Genomic DNA, 22200 nt, shown 5'->3' on the forward strand with positions numbered 1-22200 from the left:
TGACTAAACAACTCACTGAACAAGGTTTCTTACTGATTCTCTCTCCCAGTTCCTATTTAATTCTCTTTAGAAATTCAGCCTATGAAGTATTTTTCTCCTGAAAATATTTTGAAGGAAGCATTTTTGTGCTGCTCTCAGGATGGAAGACGGTGAGCACCTTTTCTTCCATTTAGTCGTCTTTTGCTTCATTGGCATTGGAGGAAGCCAGTGTGTACATGATGATATAACAAAATGGAACCTTGTCAGTGAGCTCAAGTTTCTTTTTTTGGTTCATTCTCTCTTTGGATATAGATGTTTGACAATTTAGGTAGTTTCTTATAGCTGATTGAAAATCATTCGGGATGCTCACTTTTATAAACTCTGCCCATTCCTAGCCTAGAAGAAGAATGTGAAGCTTCCCTTTGCACGTCTGCATTACGAGCCAGGAATCTAGAGCTGTCCCAGGACATGAAAAAGATGACAGCTGTGTTTGAGAAGCTGCAGACTTACATTGCCCTTCTTGCCTTGCCAAGTAAGTGTCTTTGTTACTCATGGTTCAATGTGAAGAACTTAGAGTACAAGAAGTTGGAGAAGGGAGGCTGTTTGGCATGTTTGAGTGAGAAGAGCCTAGGATCTGGGACCAGAAAAACTTGGATTCATATCCTGCAGCCCTTTATACATTTATGGCCTTGGGCAAATCGCTTTACTTTTCTGCTTCTGTTTTCCCACTTATAAAATGAAGGTAAATGAGTTAAATTAAGAATGTACAGGGACTTCCCTGGTGGTCTAGTGACTAAGACTTGTTGTTCAGTCACTCAGTTGTATTGTGACCCCATGGACTGCAGCACTCCAGGCTTCCCTATCCTATCTCCCAGAGGTTGCTCAAACTCATGTCCATTGAGTCGATGATGCCATCCAACTGTCTTATCCTCGGTCTCCCCCTTCTCCTCTTGCCCTCAATCTTGCCCAGCATCAGTGTCTTTTCCAGGGGGTCAGCTCTTCACATCAGGTGGCCAAAGTATTGGAGGTTCAGATTGGAGGTTCAGCTTCAGCATCAGTCCTTCCAGTGAATATTCAGTGTTGATTTCCTTTATTATTGACTGGTTTGATCTCCTGGCTGTCCAGAGAACTCTCAAGAGTCTTCTCCAGCACTATGGTTCGAAAGCATCAATGCTTTGGTGCTGAACCTTCTTTATGATTCAGCTCTCACATCCGTACATGACTACTGGAAAAACCATAGCTTTGACTATACAGACCTTTGTTGGCAAAGTAATAGCTGTGGTTTTTAATACGATGTATACGTTCGCCATTGCTTAGAAGGCTCTTCTATCTCTCCTTGCTATGCTTTGGAACTCTGCACTCAGTTGGTTATATCTTTCCCTTTCTACTTTGCTTTTTGTTCCTCTTCTTTTCTCAACTATTTGTAAGGCCTCCTCAGACAACCATTTTTCCTGCTTGTGTTCTTTTTCTTGGGGATCCTTTTGGTCACCACCTCATGTACAATGTTGCAAACTTCCTTCCATAGTTCTTCAGGCACTCTGTTGACCAGATCTAATCCCTTGAATCTGTTCATCATCTCTACTGTGTATTGATTTAGGTCATACCTGAATGGCCTGGTGGTTTTTCCTGCTTTCTTCAATTTGAGCCTGAATTTTACTACAAGAAGCTGATGATCTGAGCCATAGTCAGCTCTAGGTCTTGCTTTTGCTGACTGTATAGATCTTCTCCATGTTTGGCTGCAAAGAATATAATCAATCTGATTTTAGTATTGACCATCTGATGATGTCCATGTTTAGAGTCCTCTCTTGCATTGTTGGAAGAGGGTGTTTGCTATGACCAGTGCATTCTCTTGGCAAAATTCTGTTAAGCCTTTGCCCTGCTTCATTCCGTATTCCAAGGCCAAGTTTGCCTCTTATTTCAGGTATCATTTTGTACTCCAAGGCCAAACTTGGCTTGTTACTCCAGATGTCTCTTGACTTCTTACTTTTGCATTCCAGTCCTCTATGAAGAAAAGAACATCTTTTTTTGGTGTTAGTTCTAGAAGGTCTTGTAGGTCTTCATAGAACCGTTCAGCTTCTTTGGCATTAGTGGTTTGGGCATAGACATGGGTTTACTGGGATGCTGAATGGTTTGTCTTGAAAATGAACTGAGATCATTCTGTCATTTTTGAGATTGCATGCAAGTACTGCATTTTGGACTCTTTTGTTGACCATGAGGGCTACTCCATTTCTTCTAAGGGATTCTTGCCCACCCTTAGGTTTTCTTTTGTTTTATACTTTTAGTTCTTACATTAGGTCTTTGGTCCATTTTGAGTTAATTTTTGTATATAGTGTGAGGTAAAGGTCCAGCTTCATCTTTTGCATATGACTGTCCAGTTGTCTCAGTACCATTTATTGAAAAGACTGTTTCTTCCATATTGAATGGTCTCGGCACCCTTGTTAAGAATTGATTGATCATCCTTGTCTGTTTACCCTATATCTCTAATGAACCTACCAATTTCCTCCTAATTACCTTCAGCACAGGTGCCATTATTTTTGAGGGTACCCTTGGGCTTGAACTTATCCGTAGTCTGTTGTGAATAAAGTTAATTCCTTTGGGAAGAGATTCAGAGTTTTCTGTTTAAATAACTCTTTCTCCCTTGGGTTAAAGCCCTGAGCCATAGTTCTGTGCTGGGGGTGAGGACAATGATATACTTCTCTTAGAGTGACATCCCTGTAGGTATAGCGGAGTACTCCATGGAGAGGGTAGCAGCCCCCAGTCGCTTCTACTTGCCTCTTTCAGCGAGGAACTCCTTTTACTGAGCTGGAGCCAGGGTGTTCATGGCCACAGATTCTCAGCATCCCACAAGTCAGGGCTGGGTGAAAGAAGAGAACCCCCACCCCTGAGTCATACTTAACTAGAATTTAGCCTCAGCAACAGGGAGCTGAGAGCAGGATTAGGAATGAGGCTCTCTACTGAATTAGGGGCGAGGGAGTCTGGTGTTCTTTGCTGCACTCTCTGTACTGGGATTGCTAGCTCACTGACTGGCCAGGGGTAGGGAGTGGGTTCTGGTTCAGATACCACAGATTGTTGTTGTTGTCACTGAATTGATACAGATTTTCTTGAGTAACTGTTTCTTCATTAGCTGGATGCCCTTAAGATAATTTCCAGAGTTTTAAGTGGTTGTTTTTAAATAATTTTCATCAGTTGGGCTGGAGAGTGGATATGAGGAGCTTGCTTATGCTGTCATGCTGGAATTAGAATTATGATGTTTGAATAACAGTGTTTTTAGTGATGTTCAGCAAACAGTAATATGTAGGGAAAAGAACAAAATGAGAAATGTGTTCTGTAGTAACAGGTGAAATTCACAAAGACTTTTCATTTCATAGAGATCATGAAAGACATAATCCTGCAGTTTAATTTTGATTCTTAACCATTACTGACTGTGGACATGGGGGATCCAAATCCATTTCAGTTCAGTTTAGTTCAGTCGCTCAGTTGTGTCAGACGCTTTGCGACCCCGTAGACTACAGCACACCAGGCCTTCCTGTCCATCACCAATTCCTGGAGCTTACTCAAACTTTTGTCCATTGAGTCGGTGATGCCATGCAACCATCTCGCCCTCTGTTGTCTCCTCCTCCCACCTTCAATCTTTCCCAGCATCAGGGTCTTTTCAAATGAGTCAGTTCTTCACATCAGGTGGCCAGAGTATTGGAGTTTCAGCTTCAGCATCAGTCCTTCCAGTGAATATTCAGGATGGATTTCCTTTAAGATGGACTGGTTGGATCCCTTTGCTGTCCAGGGGACTCTCAAGAGTCTTCTCCAAAACTACAGTTCAGAAGCATCAGTTCTTTGATATTCAGGTTTCTTTATAGTCCAACTCTCACATCCATACATGACTACTGGAAAAACCAAAGCTTTGACGAGACAGACCTTTGTTGGCAAAATAATGTCTCTGCTTTCTAATATGCTATCTAGGTTGGTCATAACTTTTCTTCCAAGGAGCAAGCGTCTTTTAATTTCATGGCTGCAATCAGGATATTCAGTGCTTTTTGAGCCCCCAAAATAAAGTTTGTCACTGTTTCCATTGTTTCCCCATCTATCTGCCATGAAGTGATGGGATCAGATGCCATGATCTTAGTTTTCTGAATGTTGAGTTTTAAGCCAACTTTACTTTCCTCTTTGACTTTCATCAAGAGGCTCTTAGTTCTTCTTTGCTTTCTGCCATAAGGGTGGTGTCATCTGCATATCTGAGATTATTGATATTTCTCTCAGCAATCTTGATTCCAGCTCATGCTTTATTCAGTCCAGTATTTCTCATGCTGTACTCTGCATGGAAGTTAAATAAGTAGGATGACAATATGCAGCCTGGACATACTCCTTTCCTGATTTGGAACTAGTCTGTTGTTCCATGTCCAGTTCTAACCATTGCTTCTTGACCTGCATACAGATTTCTCAAGAGGCACGTCAGGTGGTGCCTGATTCCCATCTCTTTAAGAATTTTCCACAGTTTGTTGTGATCCACACAGTCAAAGGCTTTGGTGTAGTCAATAAAGCAGATGTTTTTCTGGAACTCTTTTGCTTTTTCAGTGATCCAACAGATGTGGGCAATTTGATCTCTGGTTCCTCTGCGTTTTCTAAATCCCTGGAAGTTCACAGTTCATGTACTGTTGAAGCCTGGCTTGGAGGATTTTGAGCATTACTTTGCTAGAATGTAAGATGAGTGCAGTTGTGCAGTACTTTGAGCATTCTTTGGCATTGCCTTTCTTTGGGACTGGAATGAAAACTGACCTTTTCCAGTCCTGTGGCCACTACTGAGTTTTCCAATTTGCTGACATATTGACTGCAGCACTTTTACAGCATCATCTTTTAGGATTTGAAATAGCTCAATTAGAATTCCATCACCCCCACTAGCTTTGCGCACTTGACTTTGCATTCCAGGGTGTCTGGCTCTAGGTGAGTGGTCACACCATCGTGATTATCTGGGTCATGAAGATCTTTTTTGTACGAGGAGTTCTGTGTATTCTTGCCACCTCTTCTTAATATCTTCTGCTTCTGTTAGGTCCATACCATTTCTGTCCTTTATTGTGCACACCTTTGCATGAAATGTTCTCTTGGTATCTCTAATTTTCTTGAAGAGATTTCTAGTCTTTCCCATTCTATTGTTTTCCTCTATTTCTTTGCATTGATCAGTGAGGAAGGCTTTCTTATCTCTCCTTGCTGTTATTTGGAACTGCATTCAAATGGGTATATCTTTCCTTTTCTCCTTTGCCTTTGGCTTCTCTTCTTTTCACAGCTATTTGGTTGTCCTCAGATGACCATTTTGCCATTTTGCATTTCTTTTTCTTGGTAATGGTCTTGATCACTGCCTCTTGCACAATGTCATGAACCTCCATCCATAGTTCTTCAGGCACTCTGCCTATCAGATCTAATCCCTTGAATCTATTTGTCACTTCCACTGTATAATCTTAAGGGATTTGATTTAGGTTATACCTGAATGGTCTAGTGGTTTTCCCTACTTTCTTCAATCTAAGTTTGAATTTGGCAATAAGGAGTTCATGATCTGAGCCACATTCATCTCTTGGTCTTGTTTTTGTTGACCGTATAGAGCTTCTCCATCTTTGGCTGCAAAGAATATAATCAGTCTGATTTCAGTATTGACCATCTGGTGATGTCCATGTGTAGAGTCTTCTCTTGTGTTGTTGGAAAAGTGTTTACTATGACCAGTGCATTCTCTTGACAAAGCTCTATTAGACTTTGCCCTGCTTCATTCTGTACTCCAAGGCCAAATTGGCCTGTTACTCCAGGTATTTCTTCACTCTTACTTTTGAATTCCAGTCCCCTATAATGAAAAGGACATCTTTTTTGGATGTTAGTTCTAGAAGGTTTTCTTGGTCTTTGTAGAACTGTTCAACTTCAACTTCTTCAGCATTACTGGTTGGGGTGTAAACTTGGATTACTGTGATATTGAATGGTTTGCCTTAGAAACGAACAGAGATCATTCTGTCATTTTTTAGATTGCATCCAAGAACTGCATTTCAGACTCTTTTGTTGACTATGATGGCTACTCCATTTCCTCTGAGGGATCTTGCCCACAGTAGTAGATATAATGGTCATCTGAATTAAATTAATCCATTCCAGTCCATTTTAGTTTGCTGTTTCCTAAAATGTTAATGTTCACTCTTGCCATCTCCTCTTTGACCACTTCCAATTTGCCTTGATTCATGGACCTAACAGATCTTCCCTGTAGCTCAAAGGGTTAAGAGTTCTCCTGCAATGCAGGAGACCATGGTTTGATTCCTGGGTCAGGAAGATCCTCTGGAGAAGGGGATGGCAATCCACTCCAGTATTCTTGCCTGGAAAATCCCATGGACAGAGGAGACTGGTGGGCTATAGTCCGTGGGGTCACAATGAGTCGGACACCACTGAGCAACTAACACTAACTCTGTGGACCTAACATTCTATATTCCTATGCAATATTGCTCTTTACAGCATTGGACTTTGCTTCTACCACCAGTCACATCCACAACTGGGTGTCGTTTTTGCTTTGGCTCCGTCTCTTTCTTCTTTCTGGAGTTATTTCTCCACTGATCTCCAGTAGCATATTGGGCATCAAACAACCTGGGGAGTTCATCTTTCAGTGTCCTGTCTTTTTGCCTTTTCATACTGTTTATGGGGTTCTCTAGGCAAGAATACTGAAGTAGTTTGCCATTCTCTTCTCCAGTGACCCACATTTTGTCAGAACTCTCCACTATGACCCGTCCATCTTGGGTGGCCCTAGACACCATGGCTCATAGTTTCATTGATTTAGACAAGACTGTGGTCCATGTTATCAGATTGGTTAGTTTTCTGTGATTGTGGTTTTCAGTCTGTCTGCCCTCTGATAGAGAAGGGATATGAGGCTTATGGAATCTTCCTGATGGGAGAGACTGAGGAAGAAACTGGGTCTTGTTCTGATGGGCAGGGCCACGCTCAGTAAATCTTTAATCCAATTTTCTGTTTATGAGTGGGGCTGTGTTCCCTCCCTGTTGTTTAACCTGATGCCAAACTCTGGTGGAGGTAATGAAGATAATGGTGACCTCCTTCAAAAGGTCCCATGCAGGCACTGCTGCACTCAGTGCCCCTAACCCTGCAGCAGGCCACCACTGATCCACACCTCCGCTGGAGACCCCTGGACATCCCCGGGGAAGTCTGGGTCAGTCTCTTGTGGGGTCACTGCTCCTTTCTCCTTGGTCCTGGTGCACACAAGGTTTTGTTTGTGCCCTCCAAGAGTCTATTTCCCAGTCCTGTGTAAGTTCTGGCAGCTCTATGGTTAATGGCGACCTCCTCCAAGAGGGCTTATGCCATACCCAAGTCTGCTGCACCCAGAACCTCTGCCCCTGTAGCAGTCCAGTGCTGACCCCGTACCTCCTCAGGGGACATTCAAACACAGTTCTGTCTCAGTCTCTGTGTGGTCTCTGTGTCCTGGTATGCACAGGGCTTATTTGAACCCTCTGAGCATCTCTGGCAGGTATGGGGTTTGATTCTAAACACGATATTGCCCGTCCTACCATCTTGCTGGGGCTTCTCTGCCCTTTAGTTCAGTCACTCAGTTGTGTCCGACTCTTTGCGACCCCATGGACCACAGTATGCCAGGCCTTCCTGTCTATCAACAACTCCCGGAGTTTACTTAAACTCACGTCCATTGAGTTGGTGATGCCATTCATCCATCTCTTCCTCTGTCGTCCCCTTCTCCTCCCGCCTTCAATCTTTCCCAGCATCAGGGTCTTTTCCAGTGAGTCAATTCTTCACATCAGGTGGCCAGAGTATTGGAGTTTCAGCTTCAGCATCAGTCCTTCCAATGAATATTCAGGACTGATTTCCTTTAAGATTGACTGGTTGAATCTCCTTGCAGTCCAAGGGATTCTCAAGAGTCTTCTCCAACACCACAGTTCAAAAGCATCAATTCTTTGGAGCTCAGTTGGAGCTCAGCTTTCTTTATAGTCCAACTCTTGCATCCATACATGATTATTGGAAAAACCATAGCTTTGACTAGATGGACTTCTGTTGGCAAAGTAATGTCCCTGCTTTTTAATATGCTGTCTAGTTTGGTCATAACTTTTCTTCCAAGGAGTAAGTGTCTTTTAATTTCATGACTTCAGTCACCATTTGCATTAATTTGGGAGCCCAAAAAATAAAGTCTGTCACTGTTTGCATTGTTTCCCCATCCACTGGCCATGAAGTGATGGGACCAGATGTCATGATCTTAGTTTTCTGAATGTTGAGCTTTAAGCCAACTTTTTCACTCTCACTCATGAGATACTCCACGTCCAAGGTCAGAGAAGCCTCAGCAAGACAGTAGGTGCTGGAGCTGCGGCTGTGCAGCATTGGAGCAGCTGTGAGAAGATACCCCACGTACAAGAGCAAAGGGGAAGCCCCGGCAAGACGGTAGGAGGGGTGAGTTCACATTTACAATCAAACCCCATGCCCGCCAGAGATGCTCAGAGGGCTCAAACAAGCCTTGTGTGCACCAGGACCCAGAAACCACACAGAGACTGAGGCAGAACTGTGTTTGTGCATCTCCTGTGGAGGTACAGATCAGCAGTGGACTGCCACAGGGGCAGGAGCTCTGGGTGCAGCAGACTTGGGTATGGCATAAGCCCTCTTGGAGGATGTCACCATTAACCCCACCATAGAGCTGCCAGAACTTACACAGGACTGGGAAATAGACTCTTGGAGGGCACAAACAAAACCTTGTGTGCACCAGGACCAAGGAGAAAGGAGCAGTGACCCCACAAGAGACTGACCCAGACTTGCCCAGGAGAATCCAAGAGTCTCTGGTGAAGGCATGGGTCGGCAGTGGTTGGCGGTGCCTGCTGCAGGGTTAGGGGCACTGAGTGTAGCAGTTCCTGCAAAGGACCTTTTGAAAGAGGTCACCATTATCTTCATTACCTCTAACATAGTTTGCACCCAGGTAAATAACAGGGAGGGAACACAGCCCCACCCATCAACAGAAGATTGGATTAAAGATTTACTGAGCATGGCCCTGCCCATCAGAACAGGACCCAGTTTCCCCTCAGTCAGTCTCTCCTATCAGGAAGCTTCCATAAGCCTCTTATCCTTCTCTATCAGAGGGCAGACAGACTGAAAACCACAATCATAGAAAACTAACCAATCTGATCACATGGACCACAGTCTTGTCTGAATCAATGAAACTATGAAACTATGCCATGTACGGGTCGTGGTGGAGAATTCTGACAAAATGTGGGTCACTGGAGAAGGGAATGGCAAACCACTCCAGTATTCTTGCCTGCTGCTGCTAAGTCGCTTCAGTCATGTCCAACTCTGTGCGACCCCACAGACTGCAGCCCACCAGGCTCCCCCATCCCTGGGATTCTCCAGGCAAGAACACTGGAGTGGGTTGCCATTTCCTTCTCCAATGCATGAAAGTGAAAAGTGAAAGTGAAGCCCCTCAGTCATGTCCAACTCTTAGCAACCTCATGGACTGCAGCCCACCAGGCTCCTCCGTCCATGGGATTTTCCAGGCAAGAGTACTGGAGTGGGGTGCCATCGCCTTCTCCAGTATTCTTGCCTAGAGAACCCCATAAACAGTATGAAAAGGCAAAAAGATAGGACACTGATAGATGAACTCCCCACGTCAGTAGGTGCCCAATATGCTACTGGAGATTAGTGGAGAAATAACTCCAGAAAGAATGAAGAGACGGAACCACAGCAACACCCAGTTGTGGATGTGACTGGTGGTAGAAGCAAAGTCCAATGCTGTAAAGAGCAATATTGCATAGGGATCTTCTTTGTGAGGTCCATGAATCAAGGCAAATTGGAAGTGGTCAAGTAGGAGATGGCAAGAGTGAACGTCGACATTTTAGGAATCAGCGAACTAAAATGGACTGGGATGGATGGATTTACCTCCGATGGCCATTATATCTCTGCCCCTGGACGTGAAGTATCTCCTCACAGTCGCTCCAGTGCTGCACCGCTGTCGCTCCAGATCAGTTTAGGTGTCTGTAATCATCACCATTCTGTCTGCATGTGTCTGCAGGAATTTTGAGAGCCATTATGTTCAACATGTCACAAGTGATACTGATTCTCTTCCCAAGGGTGGAGAGAAGATGGTGGGCTCAGTGTTTTGGGTGAAGTCCTCTGGGACAGTGCTTAGGTCTGTGATCTTGGTTTCCTAGGTACAGAGCCAGATGGACTCCTTCGGACAAACTACAGTTGTGTGTTAACAAATGTTGGTGCTGCTCTGCATGGATTCCATGATGTCATGAAAGGTGAGACTTGAAAAAGAACATAAATAAGCTTCGTCCCTTTTCTGAGATCTGCCTGAATGAGATTTAAACAAATACTGCCAAGGCTAATAGACCCTAGATAAAGGCTTAGTAGCATTTGGCTTACGTTAAAGTACACAGCTTACTGCCTTCTGCTTTTTCCATCTGCTTCTTTCCTGAAGGTAAACAAAGTACTGATGAGAAACCCTTGTGTGCAGAACTTTAGCCAAAAATACATTATACTGATTTAAGGGAGGTGTATGAATTTTATCAAGTCAGACATGCTATTCAGAGGCATTTAGCAAAATACCACACTTGTTAGAGCCCAAGCATGAAGGGACTGAGGAAACAAAGGTGTAAAGTTCCTGGAAATAATGTACTGGTTTTCCACCCTCCTGTGCATTTTTTTGTTGAGAGTACCCATTATAAATCCTGTTTCGTTCAGGAGAAACTTACAGACTGAAGGTCTGTTTTTAAACTTTCATCAGTTTTTGCTTGCCGTGTGCTCCTAAGAATACGCTTGTCGAAAGGCATTTCTTTTGCTTCTTAGCATATGATTCTGAGTCCTGACTTTTTAATTTATATCTCTGCATGGCTTTTGGTTTCTTTCCCCTCTCTCTTTTCCTTTTGGTGGCTATTGGAGCAGGAGCAGAAAGAGAGGGCAGAGCAGTTATTAAGGACTATTGGAAGTAGGGCTTCCCTTGTAGCTCAGTAGGTAAAGAATCCACTTGCAATGCAAGAGACCTGGGTTCGATTCCTGTTTTGGGGAGATCCCCTGGAGAAGGAAATGGCAACCCACTCCAGTATTCTTGCCTGGAGAATCCCATGGACAGAGGAGCCTGGCAGGGTACAGTCCATGGGGTCGCAAGAGACAGACATGACGTAGTGACTAAACCACCACCTTTGGAAGTAGCCCAGGTACCTAGATTTTTCACTGTGGTGTTTAATGTATGGTTAGTGACCAATTAATGGTTTCACAGAAAATATATTTTAAAAACTTAAGATTTTGTCGGATTGCATATATAAAATGTGTATATTGGGGGCCCTTCTATAAACTGACACATAACCTGTGTTGCTGGGAATCTATCTTAGTCCCAGTAGTATTACCTAATACCGCCTTAGTCTTGAGAATGGTCCTTTTTGAGGCTTGTCTTCAATTATAAGGAACTGTAGAAGTCGCTGTACTTCTGGAGCTAGCTCTGGTTGCAGAAATCACAGCTTGCATAGACAGATTTGGTGGCAGGTAACGATAATGAGTCCCAACGCTGCAGAACCTAGTCTGGTCCATAGAAAGCCCAAGGGACTAGAACTTTTTTCCTGTGCAGCTTTTGATTTGGGGAGCTCAGACTTAACCACAGTCTTCTGTTCCAGAACTAGGCCATTGAAACCACAAACTGCTCTGTGACTACAGATTCTTTGGTTTTGTTTCCTAAGTTTTCCTGTGCTAATATTATGATTTGTTCCTACTAGTATTTTCTCTAGAATTTTGATAAAGGAGGGGCTAGAGCCATGGAGGGGGGCTATCCATTGAGAAGGATTAAAGCTTTATTTACATTGAAAAATCTTGATTTTATTTATATTTCTATAAATAATAATAATGTGTTTCTAAGTTTTCTGAAGGTGCTTTTGTTCATATGTGGCATTAGATGCTGAGTGGTCCAAATCAAAGGATGCTGCTGTTACCATTTGTCAAGAGCTGGTGGAGATTATGGGAGGATCAGAGGCCCCCTAAGCCCTCTTTGTGCCTCTGCTTGTTTCTGTTCTTGAAAGTGTACATAATATAAATTTAAAATATTGGGAAACATGAAGAATGGTTGGCAAGCAGATTATGGGCTCTTGCTGACAGGTTTACAGTTCAAATCTGTCTTCTTACCTAGTTGGAAGAGTGTTGTGTATCTCTCATATCTCTCAGAGTCAGCATTAACTGGCATTAACAGAATAAACTTTGTTTTTAAGAGAGCTCTTATTTCAAATCTTTTCCCTTGATCCTTTGCCTTGCATAATTGCTTGGTCCAAGTTGGGAAAAAGGAAGGAAGGCAGGCAAGCAAGCAGGCAGGCTGGTCTTAATATAAAAAGTGAGAGAGAGAGATTTATAAAAATGTGTGTCCTACAAGGAATTAAAATGGGAGTGAATTAATCTTTTAACAAGTGAGAATTGTTTGATCTTTAGTCTCAAGTCTAAAGCAGGTAGACTGATAGGAAACATTAAACAAAAATAAATCTCTAGTCTAGGTCACATGATTTCCTTGTTCTTTTTGAAGTTAAAATTTAACGTCAAGGAACATCCTAAATAATTAAAATATTTAGATTCAATAAATAAAGAGTAAACAGTTGAATGGGGAGAATTATTATAGTCAAACTACAGTAGCTTTGATCCACTAGAAGCCATGGGAGGGTTCTTAGTATTATACATCTTTTATAAGTATTTTAATTACCTATGCAGTCAGCCAAGATTGCCTGCCAGCCCAGTTGTATTATAGCATTGTATACAGACAGTAAAATATTGAGTAAAACTTTCTGTGGTGTGTAGAAAGATGATGTCTGCTTTGGGAGCTAGCAAGTTCAGTATACCAAAAATGTCCAGCATTCCAACTGAATTTTTATTCACTTGGCTGTCTTATGAATTTATAGAAGATAATCATTTATTTTTTAAAATATATTAGACATAATAGTAATGTACCAATTAGTTGGTTTCTTCACTGTGACAGCTGTACCATATTAACATAGGATGTTAACCATAGTGAAAACTGGCTAAGGGTATCTGGAAACTCTGTAAATTTTTTATAAATCTAAGCCTATCCTAAAAGCTTTTGTATGTAACAGTTTACATATATTTGTATATATACATACAATGTATATAAATAACACAATTTCTTAGCTTTAAATTTTAGAAAAAGAAATTTCATAAAACAGTGATTTTATGCTAAAAATATTATGATCATACCACGTTAAATCTTTCTAGTCTTTAATAAATAAATTTAAATTGTGCTGAAATATCATGGTTATACCACGTTAAATCTCTTATTTCTAAATAGTCTTATTTCCTCTTATTTATCTATAGTCTAAAATCAACTAAATTTCTTGATTCTGAATAAATGAAGGTCTTCGTATACATGCCTGCTATAACAATTAATTTCCATGTCTTGTGATCTATTTTTCGCTTTGTTGGTAGTGATAATGCTGTTGTAACTGAAGTAGTCTAAAAATTCAAAAAAATAAAGAAATAAAAATTCAGAGGAGGCTGTATTGTAAGCTCTTTATTATTTACAAATATAGTTGTCCTTCCTCACAAATCAATGTTGTCTTGCTAATTCTGTTCCCCCTTATTTTCAGGATGAAATTATTTTATTTCTCAGAGACCCAGAAAACCCCAAGTTTAGCTGTTTGGCGAGTTTTACCTACTGCTGTTTCTCTCTACATGTTTCTGTCTAAGCCTCTCTTCTATGCTTTTAGAACCACAGGCCTTTGTTGTAATTTTCTTGGACTGGAGGCAGTAGAATGTGAAGCCAGACATTGCAGTGTTCAATCCTTATTTGGCTGTGCAGACCTTTCTTATTGTTAAAGTATGTTCTGGCAAACTGGTTAAGATCCAATAAGGACTGTGGATCACCATGCCTATGTTGGCTGTTCTTTTCCAGCCTCATGGTTTGTTTATATAAGCACAATAAAAATTCTCATTTGTGCCTACTAGACTGTCAAAACAAAGTTTTTAACTGGTAAATACTGGTTAGGGTCATTTACGCAGCACAAGAATAAGGACTGACTCTCAAATGAAAGAGACTGAGACCAACATGCTCTAGGCCATAATAGTGACCCCAGGATGGTGTTAAGAGACCCTCAGTGCTCTCTATTCTTTGCATGTGGACTTGAAACCTAATTGAGATTCAGCCCAATTATGATATTTGGGACCGTCTTTTGTCAGACTTGTTTTGTAAATTTGTAAGCATAGAAATGAGAGGTCAACGGGTTGGTTGACTGTATCCAACTTGTATATAGATACTGATGAGTTTTCATTTAATTGGATTCATAGATATTTCCAAACATTATAGTCAAAAGGCTACAATAGAGCTTGAACTTCCAACAACAACCCAGAAGCTCATAACAACTAATGACTGCATCCTGTCATCAGTAGTGGCATTGACAAATGGAGCAGGAAAGGTAATTTTTCTCTGGTTTATATTGACGTTAAATTAAATTCTTTTTTTTTTTTTAATTCTAGATTTTATTTTATTTATTTATTTTTTTAATTTTATTTTATTTTTAAACTTTACATAATTGTATTAGTTTTGCCAAATATCAAAATGAATCCGCCACAGGTATACATGTGTTCCCCATCCTGAACCCTCCTCCCTCCTCCCTCCCCATACCATCCCTCTGGGTCGTCCCAGTGCTCTAGCCCCAAGCATCCAGTATCGTGCATCGATCCTGGACTGGCATCTCTTTTTTTTTTTTTTCTTGATTGACATAGTAGAAAAATTAATCTGTAAAACGATTTTAGATTATCAGCCTTTTTCGTAAAATAAAGTTGTCTCCCTTTTCCTCCTTCCTACCTAATATGTGACACAATACGGAATGCTGTTAAATGTTTGTGATGAGTAAGTGGGTCACTCACTGTTGATGTTTTAGATACCAGGTGGTCTCACTATAGATCCTGATGTATATTCAAGGTCTGCTGTACAGAAATTGGGGTATAGAAAAAGATTTATAAGACTTTTATTATATTTTGTTTTTTCTCCACCAAGATTTTTGTTTGTACCTTTGTGGTTTTGTACCTTAATTCGTACTTTTAAGGTGACTTCAACACATGTCTTCTCATTGAATTCTTAATATTAGATAATGATCATTTGGATCATGAAGTACTTAATTATTGTCATAAACTGACCGGAGTGCAGTTTCGTTAAAAATTGTTCTATGTGGGCTAACTCCTTTCAGTAGATGTCATATTCTAATTGCATGTTAATGTAAGTCAAAGTTGCTTAGTTGTTTCTGACTCTTTGCGACCCCATGAACTATATATAGTCCATGGAATTCTCCAGGCCAGAATTCTAGAGTGGGGTAGCCTTTCCCTTCTCCAGGGGATCTTCCCAACCCAGGGATCGAACCCGGGTCTCCCACATTGCAGGTGGATTCTTTTTTTTTTTTTTGGTGTTGATTCTTTTTTTTTTTTTTTAATTTATTTATTTTTTTACTTTAAATATTGTATTGGTTTTGCCATACATTGACATGAATCTGCCATGGGTGTACATGTGTTCCCCCTCCTGAACCCCCCTCCCACCTCCCTCCCCATCCCATTCCTCTGGGTCATCCCAGTGCACCAGCCCCGAGCACCCTGTATCATGCATCGAACCTGGACTGGCGATTCATTTCACATGTGATAATTTACATGTTTCAATGCCATTCTCCCATATCATCCCACCCTCGCCCTCTCCCACAGAGTCTAAAAGACTGTTCTATACATCTGTGTCTCTTTTCCTGTCTCGCATATAGGGTTATCATTACCATCTTTCTAAATTCCATATATATGCATTAGTATTACTGTATTGGTGTTTTTCTTTCTGGCTTACTTCACTCTGTATAATAGGCTCCAGTTTCATCCACCTCCTTAGAACTGATTCAAATGTATTCTTTTTAATGGCCGAGTAATACTCCATTGTGTATATGTACCACAGCTTTCTTATCCATTCATCTGCTGATGGACATCTAGGTTGCTTCCATGTCCTGGCTATTATAAACAGTGCTGCAATGAACACTGGGGTAACAAGTGTCTCTTTGAATTCTGGTTTCCTCGGTGTGTGTGCCCAGCAGTGGGATTGCTGGGTCATATGGCAGTTCTATTTCCAGTTTTTTAAGGAATCTCCATACTGTTCTCCGTAGTGGCTCTACTAGTTTGCATTCCCACCAACTGTGTAAGAGGGTTGCAGGCGGATTCTTTACCAGCTGAGCCATAAGAGAAGCCCAAGAATACTGGAGTGGGTAGCCTATCCCTTCTCCAGTGGATCTTCCCAACCCAGGAATCATACTGGGGCCTCCTGCATTGCAGGCAGATTCTTTACCAACTGAGTTCTCAGGGAAGACATGTTCATGTGCCTGTCATCAAAGCCTTTAGTGACTAAGATTTCTCTGAGAACTACCCATACATATAAAACTGAAAGGGCTGTATTCAGGACTATCTTAGCCCATTTATTTCAACAGATCCAACATAATTTCTCAAGAAAATGCTAATCTCTATCTGTGTTATATACCATTATTTTTCTGACAGGTTGACCTTAGTAGGAGGGAGCATACTTTTTTCAAGTGGTTTAAGTTAATCAGAAATGATCATAGATTATATTAGATATTCAGTGTTATCTTTCCCAAAGTCAGACTGGTCTTCGTGACAGTTTGCTCTTGTTTAGGGCTGTAGTTAAAGGGTGTTATGAGATTCTGTCAACTCATCAGTGCCTACAGGACTCCTTAGCCAGATTATCCTTACTGCCTCCTCTGTAACACTTTCATCTACACGCATTCTGGAAACTTTCTGATGATGATTTTAACTTTGATTCAATTAAGGAAAATTCTGAAAAAAAGAGAATATTGACATTTTACAGGAGTCTTTGTATTTGTCACTTTTTAATGAGAACTCTGGAATGTTAAATTCCTGAATACTTCATAGTTTATTTTAGATTTACTTTGCCTGAAACCTTAACAGTTGTCTCAAGGAAAGGTTTTGATCTTCACTCAGAAATTTTTATTAAAATGGTTTTTAACTAAAATAATTATCTGAATTAAGTATTAGTTGGTGGCAGCTGAATACTTAGCTAATGTGATTTGATTAAACTAAATTTTATCATTTGTAATTTTTAAAAAACCCGCTAGGAAGGTATAACATATGCATATTAAAGAACACCTGGGGAATACAGAAATACTAGAGAGGAAAGAAAGTAAACTTTACTATATACTGCCACGACCTAAATGCAGCTTCTAGGTATGTCTCGTCTGTGTCATGTAAATGGAATATACAACTCAAGATTTTTAGAGTTTTGATTTTTCTAAATACTACCTAACATAGAATTTCATTTGATATAGTAAAATATTGATGAAAAAGATAACCTTTTAGACCATTAGTGAGTGCTTACTTTTTGAGCAGTGTTTGCCAAGGTAAAATACTCTTGTTTCACAAGTCACTTGTTCTTATTTATTGAAATTGAATACTCCTGAATGTATCCAAGACTTTAATTTTTCTGGCTAATAACTTTCTTAGACGTTTTAATTTATAACACCATTTTGTATAGACTGTAGATTCAAAATCATGGCTCAGAAAAAATACAGTCATGGATTTTTGTTGTTGTAAGCAAGTGTTAAATCTGTAAATGACAAGGGTGTACTGAATTTTCAGTCAATTTCTTTCCTATTTTATTTGTAATGCACAGATTGAGATTTACAGAGTGAAATTTAAGTAGAAATTATATATTCAAGATGCTTGTGTCATTTCTTGTGTTGGAGTATGAAACAGTCAAAGTTAAGATGCAAATGGAATGTATAAACCCAAACATACATGTTTGGAGCACAGGCGCAGATTTGGTGAGGTAAACAGCTCATAAACATTGTCTACAGAATAAATCAGAATCAGCCTTGGTTTTCAGAAACAGTAGAATACACACGTCACCAGTCTGGACTGAAAATTTAAACTGATGTTGTGTTTATTATAAATCATTGCCTAAGTATTCTCTTCAAATAAGTAAATGTGGGCTTTTGAGCATGTGTTGAACTTTCATTTGCATTCTCAGTATCCTTAATTTGCTCTGAAAACTGTTAGATATATATTTTAAATATATTATTGGAAAACAAAATCGATCTTCTTGTCACGCTTGGTTTAGATTGCATCTTTCTTCAGCAACAACGTGGACTACTTCATTGCTTCCCTGAGCTATGGGCCCAAGACAGGGAGTGGATTCATCAGTCCTCTTTCAGCCGAATGCATGCTGCAGTATAAGAAAAAAGCTGCTGCCTATATGAAGGCTTTGAGAAAGGTTTGTGAACTCCTGTTAACATTTAAATTAGAGGGAAAATCTGAAATAATTCCAGAGAATGGAAGTAGTTTCCCCACAGTTGATATTTATGCTTTATTCAATTTTGAGGAGCAGGTGCTTGGTGGGTATTACAAGGGTGGAAGGACTTTGGAAAGTAGGATATGACGGAGACCCAAACCTCACCTCTTAGGCTGTGTTAGATTTCCGTTTCCAGCGCCTGACAGAGTTTAGGGTGAGACAGCCAGGCAGCCAATAAGTGTCAAACTTCAGGAAATCTTAAGTTTGTAGAAAAAACAAAAAAATTGAAGTACATTTATAATTTTTTCTCAATATAATGCAAATACATGATCATTACAAAAAGAAATCAGAAGAAATATTTCTGTACAAGAAGAAAATTATGGTACATCAAATTTCACCATCCAAAGGTAGCTACTGTTAACTTTGTTACAGTATATCTCTAGCTCCCTAAAATTTTAAAGTATATACATTCATGCATGTGCACACACACTATAAAAGCAGTAATTCTGGATACATACACTGTTTTAGAATTGTTTTTTTTCCTTTTAATGCATTGTGGATATTTTTATGTATCAAAAATATGTATCTATACTTATAAATTGCTATCATTTTAATGCATCTAGTATTTTATATATAGTATTTCACTCTGTAAATGTGTAATAATTTAGTTAAGCCAAGCCATCATTGCTCATGGAGTTTTAGGTTGCTTCCTATTTTTCACTGTTATATGCAACACTACATGGCATATTCTTGCACATGGAACTTTGTGTATTTGTTTTTACCTTCTCATTTCTTTTTAACTTTTAGTTACACATAATGCATAAAATTACATGACAACATTATAGGTAAATTACAATTCCTAATTCCAGTTCCTTTTCAGTGGTAGTTGTAGTTATCAGTTTGATGTGTAACTTTCCAGACTCTTTTGGAATATTTATACTCATCTGTATAAATTTTGAACTATACATAATATAAAGACTTTTCTAAATTTGTTTTTTAAAAAAAAACTTGTATGCATGTTTCATTGTGTAGCTTTCTTCATTTAAAGTAAGTTTTAGAGATCTATATCAATACATATGATGGCTACTATATTCATTTTAAACACAGCATGGAATTCTATAATGTAAACGTTCCATGGTTCATTTAGGTATTCTCCTTTCGGAGGGCATTTAGATTGATTCCAGTTTTTCACTGTTAGAATTATACTTCAATGGATAACTTTGTAAATGCCTCCTTGGGCGTATGTGTGGAATACTGAGAGGTGGAACATTCTGATGATGTGATTTGCCTATTTTAAATTTTAATATTTACTGCCAGATTACCTTTAAGGGCAGTTGTATACTCCTAGTAACGTATAAGGTGACCTAAATGTTTTAATTATTAATTCCTAAAGATGGAATTGTTTGTTCAGAGTGTGTAAATGTTTCACATTTTGATGTTTTTTCCCTGTCTACACTTCGAGAAGGTTACCTGTTTATAATTTACCAGCAATAGAGGTATAAATCTAACCCGTAAATTTCATTTGTCAATCTCAGAGATAAGAGCTTTCTTGTTATTGTTTTAACTTGCATTTCTCTGCTTATTATTGAAATGGAACGTCCTTTCATAAATTACTGTTTATATTATTCTATCAATTCCTGCTTAAATTGTTCACCTATTTTTAAATAAATGTTCCTAATTAGGTTTGAAAAGAGCTCTCTTTGTGTTAAGGATTCTAGTCCTTTGTTTATGTTGGAAATATTTTCCCCTCAGTTTGCTGCAGTAATTTTTCAAAGTTTAGAAGTTTCAATTTTTTTTATCATCAAGCCATTCTTTTTCCTTTATGGTGATGATTCTCAGGGCAATCTTGGAAAGTCAGGGTACTTTTCAACATTATAGATGTGTTCACCTGTATTTTTTTTTTCTTTAATATTTAGATTTTTTATTTTATAATTACCAAAAGAGTTTTCTTTAGACATAAACATAAATTATATTAATCATTTTGATCACTCTTGAATATTTTATATGCACACGTGTGTGTGCGCTCAGTGATTCAGTCATGTCCAGCTCTTTATGACACTGTGCCCTGTAGCCCGCCAGGCTTCTCTGTCCATGGAATTTTCCAGGCTAGAATACTGGGGTGGGTTGTCATTTCCTACTCCAGGGCACCTGTTTTTTTCTTCCAGTATTTTTGTGGTCTAAACTTTTTAGATTGAAATCTTCAACCCATCTTGAATTTATTTATTTTGATATACAGTATGAAATCAGGGTCTAAATTTTCTGAATTATTAGCTGGTTGTCCTTGCATGATTTATCCAGTTTATCTTTTCTCAATTGATGTAAAAATGCAACATTTGTCACATAATACATTTTTGTATGTGCTTTTATCTGTTTCTAGATTTTCTGTGTCATTCTTTTATCTGTCTATTTTGGTGTAAGTCCTATGATTTTAGACAGTGTTGCTTATAACTGGTATGACATGTTCCCCTTCATTGTTTGTTTTTTTAAGTTTCTTTTTCACATGTATTAAAGGAACTAGTCTGTATAGACACACACCTGAATTTGATTATTAAACTTCATTTAGCACTTTTATTTGTAAGGTCAGGGAAATCATGCAGCTTTTTTCTTTAATTCTTATGATGCTTTCTCCATAGCCCCTCTTGGAATCTGTGCCTTATGAAGAAGCTCTGGCAAACCGCCGGGTCCTTCTCAGCTCTACTGAAAGTCGAGAAGGCCTTGCGCAACAGGTATGGCGTTGGGAAAATCATGATGCTTGCTAAAGATGATGAACGTTAAATCCCCTGTGGAAGGTTTTTAACATACATTGAGAGATTTAAAAGGCTATGTAAGTAAACGTCTAAAATTAACACATGTACCATAAGCGTAATTCATTGAAAAACACTTGTTGATACTCTAAGTCATCCTGATTCAGTTGGTGTTAAAATTGCCAATAAAGAAATATCAGTATACTTTTGCCATGCTGATTAATAATTTAGGCTAGATTTAAATGTCTGAAGTAATAAGGCAAAAAGTGGAGAAGGCTAGAGAGTCAGTGAGTTATTTTTATTTCTTAAAGGAGCAGGAATGAAAAATTTCCAGTACTCTATTGGTCAGTTGAATTTGGAGGTAGGTGGAGGTAGGCAGTACTGGTTTTTTCAGAAGTTGGTACAATCTGACACCAGTTTAGCATTTGCCAGCAGTTTATTTACTTTAAATTTATTTACTTTACCAGGCTTGCTTTTAGTTTTAGAAATATTTCTTTTAAAGAGGGCACAGATTTATGTGAGAGTGTTTTGCCTAAGCTGACCTTGTTTTCATTTTTGGATATGTATCACTTATCTTTTCAACATTAATCCGAGAGGATGTTGAAACTGAAAATTTAATCCACATAATAATTCCTAAAAAACAAAATTCCTGAGACAGTGAAATGTGGAGTATCTTAATTTATTTTGGATTTTTGTCTTATTTTATGTGAGGAAGGTTAAGGCTTGAAGCAATTAAGAAGTTTTTATCCAAAGGATTAATAACTAATAAGTGGCAGAATGGTCTGACATCAGAGCTATTGCTTTTCCCACTCTGGCACAGACCAGCTGCAGGCTAATCTGATAAGAACTCCAGTCTCACACCTGCCTGTCTAAATTGAGAACAAAAGGGTCCTAAATGCGGTACTTGGATGCAATCTCAAAAACGACAGAATGATCTCTGTTCGTTTCCAAGGCAAACCATTCAATATAACAGTAATCCAAGTCTATGCCCCAACCAGTAATGCTGAAGAAGCTGAAGTTGAACGGTTCTATGAAGACCTACAAGACCTTTTAGAACTAACACCCCAAAAAAATGTCCTTTTCATTATAGGGGACTGGAATGCAAAAGTAGGAAGTCAAGAAACACCTGGGGTAACAGGCAAATTTGGCCTTGAAATACAGAATGAAGCAGGGCAAAGACTAATAGAGTTTTGCCAAGAAAAT

At 39.3% G+C, this 22200-nt stretch overlaps 1 protein-coding gene across 2 annotated transcripts in view; it reads left to right on the forward strand.

Moving 5' to 3' along the window:
• Positions 1–22200, forward strand: part of PPP1R21 (protein phosphatase 1 regulatory subunit 21) — a 72416-nt gene that overhangs the window by 34526 nt on the left and 15690 nt on the right. For both annotated transcript variants that reach the window (XM_027555207.1, XM_027555209.1), the window contains exons 12-16: positions 375–511; positions 10137–10229; positions 14257–14384; positions 18083–18235; positions 20887–20979. In XM_027555207.1, coding sequence (XP_027411008.1) covers positions 375–511; positions 10137–10229; positions 14257–14384; positions 18083–18235; positions 20887–20979 — 604 coding nt within the window. The remainder of the gene's footprint in view (positions 1–374; positions 512–10136; positions 10230–14256; positions 14385–18082; positions 18236–20886; positions 20980–22200) is intronic.

Source organism: Bos indicus x Bos taurus, chromosome 11, assembly GCF_003369695.1.
Source record: "Bos indicus x Bos taurus breed Angus x Brahman F1 hybrid chromosome 11, Bos_hybrid_MaternalHap_v2.0, whole genome shotgun sequence".
NCBI lineage: Eukaryota > Metazoa > Chordata > Mammalia > Artiodactyla > Bovidae > Bos > Bos indicus x Bos taurus.